Here is a 15500-nt window from a genome sequence, read left to right on the forward strand (position 1 = left end):
AAATAGTTAAACAAATAGTTTTGTTTAGTATTACATTTTAAAATCTAGTTCTCCTTTAAACAAGTGAAAAAAAAACTTCTGCCATTTTGGGTTTATCCAGATTCACCTGTTTTGACATCTTCTTCGATCAACTGACAGTTTCTCAAGGATAATGGAGTGATCTGGACTTTGTCAAGATATCACTGTTTGATTTACAAACATTACTGAAAAAGTGAAACAATATAAGGACTAAGTGGAACTATCTCACCTCACTAGCAGATGAAAAAACAGACTTTAACACTCCATAATAGATTGAATGTTGTTGCCACACTTCAGATTGCTGCATATTTTATTGTTGACACTACAAGCTGACTTTGCATTGTATCCAGAGCAGTGTCGTTTATAAAATGCTGAACACAGAAAGGTAAAGCTCCAATCAACCTGTTCATCACAAAGTGATGATGAGGCAGAGACACAGTCAATATGTAACTGGCCCGGTTAGGATGAAATATAAGATGAAGAGACAAACAAATAGCCCATCTATTCTAATATAACTCCATACCATCATATGGTATCTCTGCAGTAGTAACTGTCTTAGACAGATTAGGCTTCATTGCCATAGTAACGCATTACAATGCAATATGAGAACAGAGGGACTGTCGGTAGCTTTGACCGTTACAAAAGGCATCAATGAAATAAACTGTAAAACTTTACACTTTAAAATAAACCTGCAAATTCAAATTTCCTTCATACAGACGGGTCACACTAGTAGGAAAAAGCCTGAGGAGATTGAACTTAATGACTGGGTCCAGATGTGTGTCAGAGGTCATCACCATAGTAACCAAGTACCTCAGCAACACAGATATAACCTCAATTGTTTGCATCTTTGGTGTGCTCATTGCTGTAGTGTTTCTGCACTGCACTTTCCAGGGTCACTCAGTGGTATGACTGTTTTTTTTTTTTTGTTTTGTTTTGTTTTGTTTTGTTTTTTTTTTACATGTGCTGTCTGTTTATTGTGTTTGATGTTTCATACATATTTCTTACATCTGGAAAATATTTCCAGATTTCCTAATTTGTTGGCCAGGGTGTCTCTGTAGCACCATAATATTTTATTTACAACATAAATGTGAAACTGAATCAAAAACTATGCATCACATGACTGACCACGACCTGGCACCTAACCAACGAGACGCTCAATAAGACCCACATTCAGTGGTGAGAACAATCATTTCATGCGAGTACAAAATAGTCGCATGAAGAAGAAACTCTGAAATTTCAAATTTTCCGGCACAGGAAATACTAAAGAAATGAGCACACATTTGTCCTGAGTTGACACTGTGAACACCATGTGGTTAAAATTCACAAGACAGAAATTCTGAGGTGCAGGTTCAAGGGAGCGCTGCTTTAGCCGAGTTAGCATCAGAACCGTGTGAATGTATACAAAGCAACAGTGTTAAATAAAACTTGTTGAAATCACTTTTTGCAAATATTTTGATGGGGAGTAGACAAGTTCAAGTGCATTTGGCTGTGTTTTCAAAAGGTACATTTAATATGTTTTTGAGGCCCTGTTGTGTTGAAGGCTAGCAAGAAGCTGAAGCAGAGTGGAGAGTTTCTCATCACTAAAGCAGTCAGTTTGTGCTGTCTGCAATTATAAATGATTGGTAGAACCATTTTACAGTAATATGGCGTGGGTTGAACCAAACATATCCTTTAAGACAGCTCAGTAAGGATATCTTCAACTGATCTGAGGACCAAGTTAACCAAAACCAGCAACAAAATCAGGCTGCTTCCATTCAGTTATATCATGTGACAGTTAATGAAAGCTCTGAAACTGGAAAATGATTGATAATTTTGTCCATCATATTTGTCATATTGTTTTAGTGTAATTTGTCCTGTATTAAGCTAACAGTGGACAAGCATGTGGATCAAACTCAGTATGATCATGACTGGTAATACAAGTAATGAAAATACTGCCGTTTCATCTCTTCAAAAAAAAAAAAAAACAAAACTGTATTGATCCTACATAGGAAAATGTATTTCTATTGCTGTTGTTGTTGTTGTTGTTGTTGTTGTTGTTGTCGTTGTTGTTGTTTTAGGCCAACAAACCCTTGCTGGTGTACATTTAGCCAGTACAAAGTTTTGCATAAATAGTTTCTGTTTATGCAATTTTGTATCCGCTGCTACATACAGTCAGTTCATAATGTTGTAAACAGACAAAGCATCAGCATGCTGCACTGAATCACAGCTCAGGCCATGCTGCCACAACTCTCTGTTTCCTGCCTCTGATATCCTCTAGCAAAGCACTCACACTTGTTTGTGAGCATGGATTTGAGTGTGTGTGTGTGTGTGTGTGTGTGTGAGTGTGTGTATTTGTGTCAGCTGCTTTCCAAATCATTTCCTTCTCAGATCAAATGTTCACTGCTGAAATACATCCTGACACACACACAACACTTACACACACACACACATACACGCGCATGTGCACATACACACACACACACACACACACACACACACAAACACACTCTCTCTCACACACGCACACACATATATATGTATATAAATGTGTGTGTGTGCATGTGTTGGACTGGCTTTCAGTGTGTAGGTCTTACATCAGTAAGTGTCAGCTTGTCTTTTCCTCCCTGAATTTGTCTCTGACTGTCTATGCCTGTCTATCTATCTATCTGTCTATCTATGTGTGTGTGTGTGTGTGTGTGTGTGTTTGCCTGCCTCCCTGTCTGTATTTGTCTTTTGAGTGTGTGTGTGTTCTACCCCTGACATACCCCAGCATTCTCCTCATCTATAATGAAACAGAACATGGTAATACAAGACCCATGGTGTGTGTGTGTGTGTGTGTGTGTGTTTAGTTTGATGCTAACTGACAGCTTAGGCCGGAGGCAATGTGCAAACTTGGGAGTGAAAAAATGTGTGTGTATGTGTGTGTGTGTGTGTGTCTGTTTGAGTGTGTGTGTGTGCGCGCACGTGCATTGATGAGATTATGCACCTGCGTGAGTGTTGTATCTAACAATCAATATGCTGTATCTTTCTCAATATCAACCAATAGATTATTGTTTGATCAAATCACTGCTACTACAGTAGGTGGGATTACAACACCGATCAATCCATATTCAAGTTAATCAGTTCAAAATGACAGATAAGTCACTTAACATTGTTTCTTGGTGGTTTGAACCAAAACTGAAGATTCAACATCACTCAGCAACATGAGAAACAGTAAAAATCTACATTTCTGTAGTGAATTATTGATCAGGACAGTGCTTTTATTGTGAACTAAACATGACGAGGAGAGATATTCCGCTGGAAAATGAAAGATGAAAATTTTTACATTTGCTGCTGTAACCCTCAGTGACAGGCAGCTCTGGTGGAAAAGGGAGCGATACCTTTTATATTTCGGGTGGCAGCAACAGCAGCTTGTTTAGAATAAGGAGCCTAAGGAGAAGAGCTGGGCAGCTAGCTTGAGCAGTGATAGCCACCCACCATGACTGAGCAGAGGAAGAAAAGCACGCCACCTACACAAACTCACACTTCATCACCAGACAATACAAGGAAAACCACATCACAGAACTGGACACACTGCTCTGTTTGATTGGCAAGGCATCTCTGGGTGGTGTGGTGCAGAAACACAATGAACGATTAATAATGGAGACAAAACACACACACACACACACACACAAAAAAAAACTGTTAGTGGTGTCTCTCAAGACAGACATGAAGCCATAGTTGCCAACCGTCCCAATTACCTTTCCTAAGAGTTCAGATTTTCATTCCCAGAGTTTCATTTCTCCTGATTTTCTGCTGTGTTTTGATCAAATTTCATAGCATCACCTTACATAACACTACCATTATAAAGGCTTTATGAATGATTAATAAGTAGGTTATTAATTAGCTTGTAAACAATTCATAAATCATTAATAAACAATTACAAAGAAGTTATAACACAGTTTTCATACATCAGTGCAGACTCATTGTTTATCGAAATTACTGCTGCACTGCATCTAATCTGTTAAATCTCATATTTCGCTAGTTGCTTAGTTTATCTTCTCCCGTTATCAGTCAGCCACCCTCTGATCCTTGAAAACTGTGTTATAACTCATTTATAATTGTTTATTAATAATTTATTAAGTATTAAGTGAGTTCAGTTTCAAGTAGGAATATGTTTGGTTAATATGACTCCTTTAGCTGAGATAACAAGCTGCTGGTGGAAAAAAAAAATGAAATCAGGCAAGTTCATGGATAATAATAATAATAATAATAATAATAATAATAATAATAATGCATTTTATTTATAAAGCACCTTTCTGACACTCAAGGCCACTGACACCCAAGGTCGCTGGATGTGGATGTTTGTGGATTTCTCTGCACAGATGCTAAAATGAAAAAATGTGGCTTCTTATGTGCATGAAAAGGTAGTGTATGAGAGTAAGTATAGAGGGAGTAATCTCCAACAGGCATTTTCCCAGCAGGTTAAATTATTAGGTTTCAGCGGCAGGTTTAGAGTGTTGTAACATCAGAAATCTTGAATTTCATGCAGAAGAGCTTGACAGTTTTTGACAAAAAGAAATTAAAAGTCAGAAAAATAAAATTATACAACATGTTTGAAAATGCTCAAAATTACAAAATTGAATTTAAGACATTTTAAGGCTTTAAGACCAGCAGAAAACCTGTAATTTGGTCATTTTAATCAGTTCTGCAACTGATTAAAATGAGTAAGCATGTGTAAGAAGAATTACTATCTTTTTCATTGTTATTAAAGGCCTGCATAGTAAAATGACATACTGATGTTTGAATGTGTCTTTTGTCAAGAAATAAAAAGAAGCAGAATGCAAGAAATGAAGTTGGTAAGATTTTTTGGTAAAAAAAAAGAAAGAAAGAAAGAAAGAAAGAAAGAAAGAAATCACCCTAATTCTTACTCTTATAGTAGACATGTATGTGTGTGTTCCACAATTTCCAAATGTATCCGCCTACCCGTCTGTATTGTAGCATGCCCAAATCTGATGAAGGCAGACATCTGCTCATTTCCCCTCAGTCGTAGCTGTTTCTCCCACAACCACATCTGCTTTGCAGTCAGCAGAACCAGCTCTGTAATATTTGACATGTTCATTTTCTCCGCAGACACAGTGTTTATGCCTGTGTCTTTCTGGATCAGTTTTGTGTCCGTTCATTTTCATGAACCCTGTGTGATGATTGGTTGAAAAAGTTTATGGTCTGAAAAGCTTTTCTGTTGGAAGATGGCCACTTTACATTTTGTCTCACTCTCAGATTTTAAAGGACTGCAGTACAGAGTATTTGAAGAATGTGGACGAGAAAAGCTGTTAGTTAGTCAGACAGATAGACAAACAGGTGATTGAGTCAATCGACTGCAGGACTGAATTGACTGATCACATGATCAATAACTTACCAGGCAGTGACCAGTGACCTCATGGCATTGTGCAGCATGTCCATGGCAACGGCAAGCTTCACACACACCATTATACAAAGTCCCATTAATCCTCCGAAAACCAGGAATACACATCTAAATCACAGACATACACACACACACACACAAGCAGATAGACAGACAGAAAAACAGAAAGATGTATGTCTTTAAACTGCTAAAGTGTGGAGTAAAAAGCCTGTGATCCTCTAATTAGCACCGCAATTATAAAAGTGTGTGTGTGTGTGTGTGTGTGTGTGTGTGTGTGTGTGTGTACATGTGTTTGTGTGCATGTACAAATGTGTGAAAGTGTGTGTTTATGTGTGTGAATTTCTGAGTCACTTTGTGTGTCTGTGAGTGTTTGTATGTGTCTGTATGCATGTGAGAGAGTGAGTGTGCATGTTTGTGTGTGTGTGTGTGTGTGTGTGTGTGTGTGTGTGTGTGTGTTTGTGTGTGTGTGTGTGTGTGTGTGTGTGTGTGGAGACTAAAATAACAATAAGACAGTCAGCACTAGAATACTGATAAGACAGCTGCACACAGAAACAGAACACCGCTGTTCGTTTTTGCTCGGCTTAGTGGGCCTTCATGGAGCTTATATCTGACTCTTAATGGTGCTCCATGTAGCTTTTTTCAGCATCAACACATCATTGTGAAATTAATTACCTTGGTAATTACCTTGGTAAAATTACCATAAACAAATGAGTCCATAGTGGAGACGACTGATAGCCTCTATTTCACACCAGTGCCACTTTTTGCACGAGTGCCTCTCCAAATTAGGACCGCATTTCCCATAAACCCTGTTGTTTCCTCTTGCAAAAAGGATGCTGCTGCTTGTTCAAAGCTTTCCTCTGTGGCGTTTTAGCTATTTTTTTTTTTTTTTTTTCTATTTGTGCCATAAAGTAATAGTAATCTAATGTAGCCGTGTCATCAGGGACCATCTGACACCTGGGATGGCAGGTGAATACCATTAGCAAACCAGGAAACTAGAAAAAACAGCTGGATCAGGGCTGTAGATCATTATTATGAAGAAATCAGGTGAATTTCCACCCAGCTCTCACCTGGCACACAATGTAAAATGCAGTGTACAGGCCAGCAGAGACTGTTCTCATTAGTTCAGAGTATATATACTCATCTTTCAAAATCATGATTTAATTTTTTTATTGTACATTACTTTGAAATTGTGTTTTGAAAAACATCTATTAGTAGTACTACTATGGCAGTTGTGAATGAGTCTGTACATGTCATTAAGGTAATTTTAGTACTAACGTTATGGTATATTTAATGAAAAAAAAAAAAAAAAAACAGCAGCTACACCAAAAACACAGAGAACAGTGAAAAATTCAAAACTGGCTGTTGGCCTTATAGGCTAAATCATCACCTGATGATAGCTGATGGGTCCCAAGATTGGTGCATGTTGGCAAGGATTAGATGTGAATTTAATCATCAGTTTGACTGATATTATTGATAGCAGAAAGGCAGAATAATGTGACAGTATATTGTCATGTAGTGACTTTACTGTAGAGGAGTGCTTTGCTACAACAGATCTGTTGCGTGTGTGTGTGTGTGTGTGTGTGTGTGTGTGTGTGTGTGTGTGTGTGTGTGCGCGCGCACACATGTGCGTGTGTGTGCATGTGTACCTCACATGAAGTCCCAGCATATCCAGGAGGACAGGAGCAGATTTCTACAGCTGATGCTCTCTTCCCTGCTCTGTAAGAGGGATTCGAAACCTCCATAGAGAATGTGTGGAGCCTAGACACACACACACACACACACACACACACACACACAGGTAAACATTGCTGGTCTGTCTATGGTCATGGTTACATGTGCGTACATGCACATTAGGGTGCATCAAAAAATAAAATTTTTGAATTTTGATATGGCTGGGTGCTAAAAGTGTTCCAATATATGTTTTAACAACACATGCAAAATATTTTTCCAATACATGAAGGTTTAGGGGTGCCAGCTCTCATGTGTTTCTGTGGATAAAGGGGCAACAGTGCTAACCGGTCACCATAGAGCTCTGATGTAAAAAAAAAAAAAAAAAAAAGAAGACTGCACCTCAAGAAAACTGAGGAGATATTTATATTTTTGTGTTGGGTATGTATACACTTATTACATGTAATTACCATATCTGCAGTTGCTTCTTTGTATACTGAAATACTTTGAGTGAAATGTAGTCATATTTAGAGGTATTTGGTGCCCATTACATCTAAGGTTAACTTGCTAGCCACAGTTAGCTAAGCTATTAAGCTGATCATCAACAGTATTTTAGAGTAGGCAATATCATATTCAGAGTATTGATGTCTCATCTTTATTGAGTGTAGCATTGTAGCTGTTCAATTAACATTTTAAATAAAGGTTTATTTGAGTGCAGCTAGTCACTCTGGTAGTGATGTTACTGTAAGTTCTCATTGTAATGATGAAGTTAGACGATGTAGAGCTTAGATTTGAGGCTTATGCATGCATGGTACATCATAATTGAGTGATATTAGGTATGCTAAGATATGATTGTAAACCCTATCCTTGTCCTTGTATCCTTTTCATTCTCAGGCACTGTACAACACAACAAACCCCAGGATCCAGCTAAGATGCTGTCCTCACCAACTGTAGGGTTGCCAACTTTCACGCAGAAAAGAAAAAAAAAAAGTCTGTCCTAGTTTGCTCAGAGGTTAATACTGAAATGAGGCCATATCACACTTCTTTGAAAAATTACAAAATAAACAGGCGTCAATCACAAAATGTTAATAGTGATAATGCACTGACTGTAACACTGCAATTATTCATTATTCGTTTAAGGGGCTTTCACACAGCACGCGGTTTGGGCCGCACGCTATTAATTATTATTCCCTCCTATTGGATGCACCGAGGTGTTGTCACTGGGTGCTGCGCCCAAGTTAAAATATTTTCAATTTGGGCGCTGGCACCAGCCTCGCACTGCGCTCAGCCCGGCGCAGACTGGTGCGCCTTTGTCTCCTGGCTCCCGGGTACCTGCTGCTGTTGCTATGGGCAGGCACTTTGTAGCTTAGCAACACTGAGTGACAGCGCTTTCACCAATGAACGGAGTGCACACTCACTGACGTGTGTGAATGAGCTCCGCTCATTGGTCAAACAGCGGGCGAGGGGGCAGACTCTCAAAAATAAGGGACAAAGTACGTCCCTTATTGGTTCAATACGGGACGTGTGTTTTGGTTGCCAAATACGGGACGATTCCGTATTTCAAGGGACGGTTGGCAACCCTAACCAACTGGTCCCAGCCAGACTAGCTGGAGACATTTCGGGTGGGATGCACCAGCTAGGTTCAAGGTTCCATTTCCATTCCCTCTCTCTCCCTGGTGATGTTGCTCAGTGAGGCGGACTCTGGCACAGACTGAGCATTTACGTTTTGTCAGTTCTTATCATTAGGTTGTGTGAGTTTCCACTAGGGTTTGTTCTTTTAAGTGTCTCACTATTGCCCCTTGTGTGTAACAGTAAAGTCAGTTAAACTTTATATTTGTGTCTGACGTCTATCTCTGCTGCACAAACATAAAGAAAAAGGTGAAGCATCATCCAACTTAGCACCCATAAAATTTTGGCTTGGATCTGACATGTCGGTCCTTGATCTCCAGTCATTGTTTGGACCAGAATTACACAACCTATAAAACAGATTTTGAACAAACTTGATACAGGTGTGAAGCATTGGCCAACCTAGAAACCCTAAAATGTTGGTGTGGATCCAACCCACAAGGCAGGTCCACAGGCCACGAGAAGATGTCCTATTGCCCTCCATTCATTTGTCTATAAGCTGTCGTAAATGAAGAATCTTGAAAGGTGAATTCTAAGAAATTCCCAAAGTTATCCAAAGGGCAAACAAACTAATTTTGCTTGAGTTACCCTATAGAACATGTTTCTGTATAAAAGTTCACCTTATTTAACCTTTGGCAAATAGACTAAAAAATGCACATTTTTTGACATTTCACAGAAGTTCACGTGTTAGCTGGTACCCCTAAATCTCAATGGATTTCCACAAAACTTTGCAAAAGTCATTTGTACATGAATAGGAACAAAATGCAATGCCAGCCAGATTAATATTTTGGAATTAAAATTTCACCATGTTAATTTGATGCACCCTAATGCACATATACACACGTTATTAAAGCCACTATTCAACAGTCTATATTAATCAAATCTGTCATTCTCAAATTAATTTTGATAGAGTTGATGGACTGAAAAATGACACCAGTGCTGTGAAAATTGACTTATCCTGTAAACTGCTTTCTAATTTATGTGTCAAGTGCTGGTCTTGGTCACACTGTTGTTAAACACGACCACTGAGTGACTCAAGAAGTTGCACAAACCATCAAGTTTTGTATTCAACTGATTGCAGCTATACACATTTTACTGTTCTCATGGCCCCCAAATATCCAGCGTTTTCCTCAGAATGTTATAGTTGTCACCTGGTCTGAAATAGCATTTAAGACAAGTGAACTCTCCACTCAAAGCCATAATAAAAATATTCTTGCATACTCATGCAGAATCCATTCAAACTGTTGCATCTGAGTCATGTTAGCTTAGGGGTGTAGAGGTGTGTATACTCCTGAATATCGGTGTGTATGTCTTTATAAATCAACATACATTTTTGAAAAGCATGTGTATGTGTGTATTTCAGTGTGTACCTGTACACAGCGCTGGGCTCTGTGCTATAGGAGGCCCTGACCAACACTCGGGTCACATTGGCCAACACAGACAAGAAATCCCTTCGGCTGATTGGCTGCCCGGTCTCTGTAACCAGGAAGTTTTCTGGTAGGAGAGCGATGTGGCTGGTGACAGGCGAGGAGGGGTACACCGGCTGGCCATATCTGCTGTCAGTTATCTTCACCCCGCCTCCCTGGTAGAGAGAGAAAAAAGGAAGTATGCAAGTTATCCTTTCACATTCTCTTTTTCTTCCTTTCTATCTTTGTTTCTCTCACACATCACATTTAATTCCATCAATCAAAGAAATGGATGTTCTCTAGAATTCAAATACAATGGTCCTGGCATAAGAGCACTGACATATCCGACCAATTTAGACAAAAATAAAAAAATAAAAATAAAAAATAGGAGAGTGAATGATGTGTCATTAGCTAATGAATTGCAGTCTCTATTGACATTTTGAATGGACTGAATGCAAAAGTGAATTGAGCCCAGCCCTGGTATCTGACTATCTCTTGTTGAGAACGGATCAATGGCATGTAGCAGCTAATACAGAGTGACAACTACTGATGGACAGAGAGAGAGAGAGAGAGAGAGAGAGAGAGAGAGAGAGAGAGAGGGGGAGAGACCAAGAGAGAGCGAGTAAGAGAGAGAGATCACCATGCCAATAAACCATTAAATGAATACTAATTGAAAGAGAGGGAGAAGAGAGAAAGGGAGGCTGAGGGAGGGATGAAGAGGCAAAAGAGAGACTGGGAGAAAGGAGGGCAAGAGATGGACAACAGCCAAAGTCACCTAACAGTTAACAGTTTTTATTGGATCTCTCTTCAAGCAGGAGGGAAGAGGATTTCGCTGACTCTTTACTGTTTTTCAACTCACATTTTTAACACGGCAAAAGAACGTTTTTCTTAACCAGTCATTTAATCTCGTACTGGGTTGCCTCTTCAACCCTGCATGTTTGCTCAAACCCACAGAACTTTATTACAAATTCTAGTGAGATCCCGAGGTTTCCAAAGATCCCAAATATATGTCCTGCTGAGTTGCAAAAAAATTTGTATAACATGATCCACAATAAAATTAAATAGGTATTTTGTATTTGATGTGATGGTGCAGCCATAAAGCCATGGCATCTTGGGTTTGAATATTTCATTCAGTATGAGCATGATGAAGCTTCAGTAAAATGCTGCAACCAGCAGATACAGAATATACATCTGCTTGTTGTACTATATCATCAAATGTGGGGGGGGGGGATATTTTCTAATTTTTAAGCTGCTTAATGGGAAGTTTAAGGGAGTCCAGGTGGCTAAAATCGTGTTCATCTTACAAAAAGAGAAAAAAAGGAAAAACAAAAAATCTGGCCCTGGGTGAGATTATTCCACTTGTTTCCCATTCAATTTAATCCATTTTGAAGATGTTCTTGAAATAAGCAGCACACTCTTGAGGTAGTAGCAAGATAATGTTCCTTGACTGAAGAAAATTCTCTCTCAAAAAAAGTTGATTTGGACTGGAAACAAATGAAATTAGAATTTAGAAAAGATCATTCAGTCAAATCAACAGTTTACACTTGCATTAACAATACATAAATAATTCAATGAAATCCAGTCAATACTGGCGTAAATGACTGCTTAAAATGGGTATTTCCTTGCACTCATTTGCAGCTGTAGCTGAACTGAATTGAGAATGAGAGATGGAAATAAACAAAGACAGAAAGATTGATAGATTAAATCCCAACAGGCGAGAGCTTCTTCGTGGAGTCCACCACAAACCGAAAACAAACAATATTACAACTTCGGGGAATAAATGCAGAGAGCAGACAGAGAGAAGGGGGTAAGGCGAGGAAAAGAGAGACAGACAGAGCTGGGTGACAGTGTGTAGGTGGTTCATTAATGTTTGTCATTTGGAGAAGAGCGACACTCTTCCTCATCTCCTCCTCCCATCCCCTCCCCGTCTGTCTGTCTCGCTGACACGTCTTCAAATAACACCAGCTCACTGATGTACGTCTCTCCATCTCGACGTCTTCCTCTCATTCTGCCTTTCTCCCTCCAGTATAAACAAAAACAAATTTTATTTTCAGAAAAGCTGTTTTCAGAAAGCAAACGTGAGCTTTTTGTTCAAGAAAAGGCTCTATACCCGTCTAAATTACATTACTTTGACTCTTCTTACCATGATGCATAATGTGAACTAGAGATCGTAAGGATGCATGCCAGCTAAAAAAGTGGGCAAACTCTGCTCTGCACATATAACAGTGTGTTTAGATGGTAAGATTAGGAGTAGAGTTTAGGATTATGACTTTATTCACTGACAAAACAGTGGATGAAGTACTGGATTGAATTAAATTAAATTCAATTAAATAGTAATAATCCAAAAAATGTCTTTTTTTAATTTTATTTTTTCCCATAAAGTATTGGCTTAACAGCATGGATTACTGTAGCAAGCGAAAACAAAATAAAAAAAAATAAAATAAAATAAAACTGAAATCCAAAATACAAAAAGTGTCTTCACCCATATTCAAATTTTATTCTTAAAGGACTGAATGAATTTTCTTTTCCTATTAACCTGTGGTGCTTAAAAAGTGTTGCATATGAGATTTTTTCCAGTGCACGATGTAACTGTTTTCACATGTAACAGCAGCCTGTTAGCGATACAGTATTTGGAAATCCTTCCAACTAAACTAATTGAAATTCCAGCTTTTGGCATCTTTACAGTAACATGTGATTGGTAGAAAGTTGGTGTGTGCAATAATAGGATCATTTCTGCAGCTCTGGCGTAGTGTGTGGATGCATATACACACACTGTACAGTACGCGTATATGTACACACACACACACACACACAGACACACACACACAAACCCATACACACACAAACAAACACTCACAAACAGTTGTTGTTTAGTGATACAGTGTGAATAAACAGTTAACTAATAGTGTTGCTGCTTTGCTTATTGCTGCCATACATCATATCACCACGTACTCATTATAAAGACACAGAGAGAGAGAGGGGAGGAGACACTCTGCAAGTTCAGCACTTCTCTGCCAGCTGTGTGTGTGTGTGTGTGTGTGTGTGTTAACTATTATCAGTGGCTTCTTTAGTGCTCTTCCATGGTGTAAAAAAAACTGTGAATTAAATAAAACATAAATATTGCTTGAGGCCAAAACATAGACACATAGACACGCCATTATGCGCATTACATATTCATATAATATAAACAGACATTAGATAGAAAGATATACTGTGTATGGATTTCTTCTAGCTAGCTCACTTCTTCATAGATTAATATTTAAACAAGACTTTACGAGAGTCTGAGAATATATTGGTAGTTATTTGTTATTAGTAGTACGTCAGCATCTATATAATGTGTGTGTGTGTGTGTGCGTGTGTGTGTGTGTGTGTGTGAAATCTTACCTCTATGATAAGGTCAGGTTGTGAGGTGACTCTGATGGCTGTCTGTTGTTGCTGGTCTGTAGTGTAAGACACTCTGTAGACCAGACTTCCTCCATAGGCCAATAGCTAGACACACACACACACACCAAAGAGAGAGAGAGAGAGAGAGAGAGAGAGAGAGAGAGGGAGAGAGAGAGAGAGGGAGAGAGAGTTGATGTTTGTACTTTAGGGAACTTTACTACACAGCTTTGTGAAACACTTTGCAATACTGGAATACTTATTGCCTGAGATTCTGGTACATCACAAAAGTCTACGGTCCAATATTTCTGAACAAGTCACACACACTGAACATCCAGTCCATATACTTCTGCGACCCCCTTTCCACCTGGCATTAATATGGCTATGTAAAAGCTACTAACTTCCTCCTGATTTTTTCCTCACATGTGACACAGATCTAATTGTTTATGCCAGTGTGAACAACAAAAACCCACACTGAATCTGGAATTTTCTTTTCTGATTTTGACCACTTTCGTATGTGATCCAAAATCAGATACTAGGATATGATTCCTGCTTTTGTGATTGCTTTGTGAACGCTCAGAACAGAATTCATGTGTTTGTTTGTTGTTGTTGTTTTTCACACTGAGATCACACCACTGTCAGAGCGTCATTATTCATTGATTGTGATGGACAAAATAAAACATGGAGACAGGAGGTTTCAAATTTAATGAGTATACAGGAAGGTGCTTCTATCAAAGCCCTTTTTTTTTTTTTTTACCTTGCTGCCCTCAGCCTGACGGACACAGCTGACGGACTGCCAAAACACCACTGTTCAATTCAAGAAATGAATACCTGCACTGATATTTTATTAATTGTGATGATGGACAGTTGTTCAAGTGGCATTTTTTGTGGTTCAACAGTGTGCTTGTTGCAAATGTGGGAAATATGTACAGATTACTGATGTCAGATAGGCATATATAAAGACATACAAAGATGAATGTGAACAGTCGAGGTAAAAAGATCAAATGTGAGAAAGAAACTGAATCGGGTCACTTGCAAACGCTGTGCGAGAGTGTCTTGTATCCAGATTGTATCTAGATATGTTTACGAAGGATTACATTTACACCTGGTATTACACTAACATGCATAAAACACAATATAGCTCATTTTCTGCAAGTTACATGAGTAAATAATTTATATAAAATGACCACATGGAAAGGCCCATATCCATTCCATTTTAAATTATATACTTGACAAATAAAAGGTACTTAATTATATGTTGTAATGTGTCACCTTTTATAGGAACCTTTGAATTAAACAGTAAACAAAATATATAATATGATAAATAAAATAAGTAAAATAAAAATCTAATGATGGAAGGAGTCTATCGGCAATCTGTACACACTTCCTGATGCTGACACAATGTTTTCTGAGGCAACAACAGTGCCCTGAATGCACCATATGGAGCGATACTTGTTCAGTCAGTGACTGTGGCCATTTACTTTTCTGTCAAAACGTCTCCACAGCTACGCTGCAGGTGTGTGTGGCTCCTGCAGGGGCTGCTGCTGGGACTTGCTGCTCCTCTCCAGAATTGTAACTGCATGTAGGGGCAATGCAACACCACTTAGGTCTGCGAGACTTTTTTGCGCACAGCCTCTGTGGTTTGTACCGGTTGATGAGGACGACATGATGCTGGTTGTCATGTCTCCTCAACCGACTGGAACTGAGGAGGTATGTATCTCTGCTGTGATGCTGTCAGCTCATCCTAAATCCTACAGACTGCAAGGTGTTACTAAATTCATGGTGAGAAATAGCTCCAAACATTGCTTTGGAGTGAACTTTTTATTTCAATAAATGCAGCCATGAGCTCTCCTATTTTTATCTGAACTTCATCAACACAGTTAATAAAATGACAGTGCTGTCAACATTTTAGTGATCGGTGAAGTGCAACACTCAGAGCAAACACGCACTCCCGTATAGAGCATTACAGCAAACATATACTATATTTCACTTAAGCTGTCTGTTATTACTTATATTAT

At 38.8% G+C, this 15500-nt stretch overlaps 1 protein-coding gene across 1 annotated transcript in view; it reads right to left on the reverse strand.

The window, feature by feature from the left end:
- The window catches only part of lama2 (laminin, alpha 2), a 188888-nt gene that overhangs the window by 119596 nt on the left and 53792 nt on the right, over positions 1 to 15500 (reverse strand). The window contains exons 13-16 of the mRNA XM_030047861.1: positions 13486 to 13590; positions 10066 to 10277; positions 7048 to 7159; positions 5396 to 5509 (exon numbers count right to left, since the gene is read on the reverse strand). Of these exons, the coding sequence (XP_029903721.1) occupies positions 5396 to 5509; positions 7048 to 7159; positions 10066 to 10277; positions 13486 to 13590 (543 nt within the window). The remainder of the gene's footprint in view (positions 1 to 5395; positions 5510 to 7047; positions 7160 to 10065; positions 10278 to 13485; positions 13591 to 15500) is intronic.

This window comes from Myripristis murdjan, chromosome 24, assembly GCF_902150065.1.
Source record: "Myripristis murdjan chromosome 24, fMyrMur1.1, whole genome shotgun sequence".
NCBI lineage: Eukaryota > Metazoa > Chordata > Actinopteri > Holocentriformes > Holocentridae > Myripristis > Myripristis murdjan.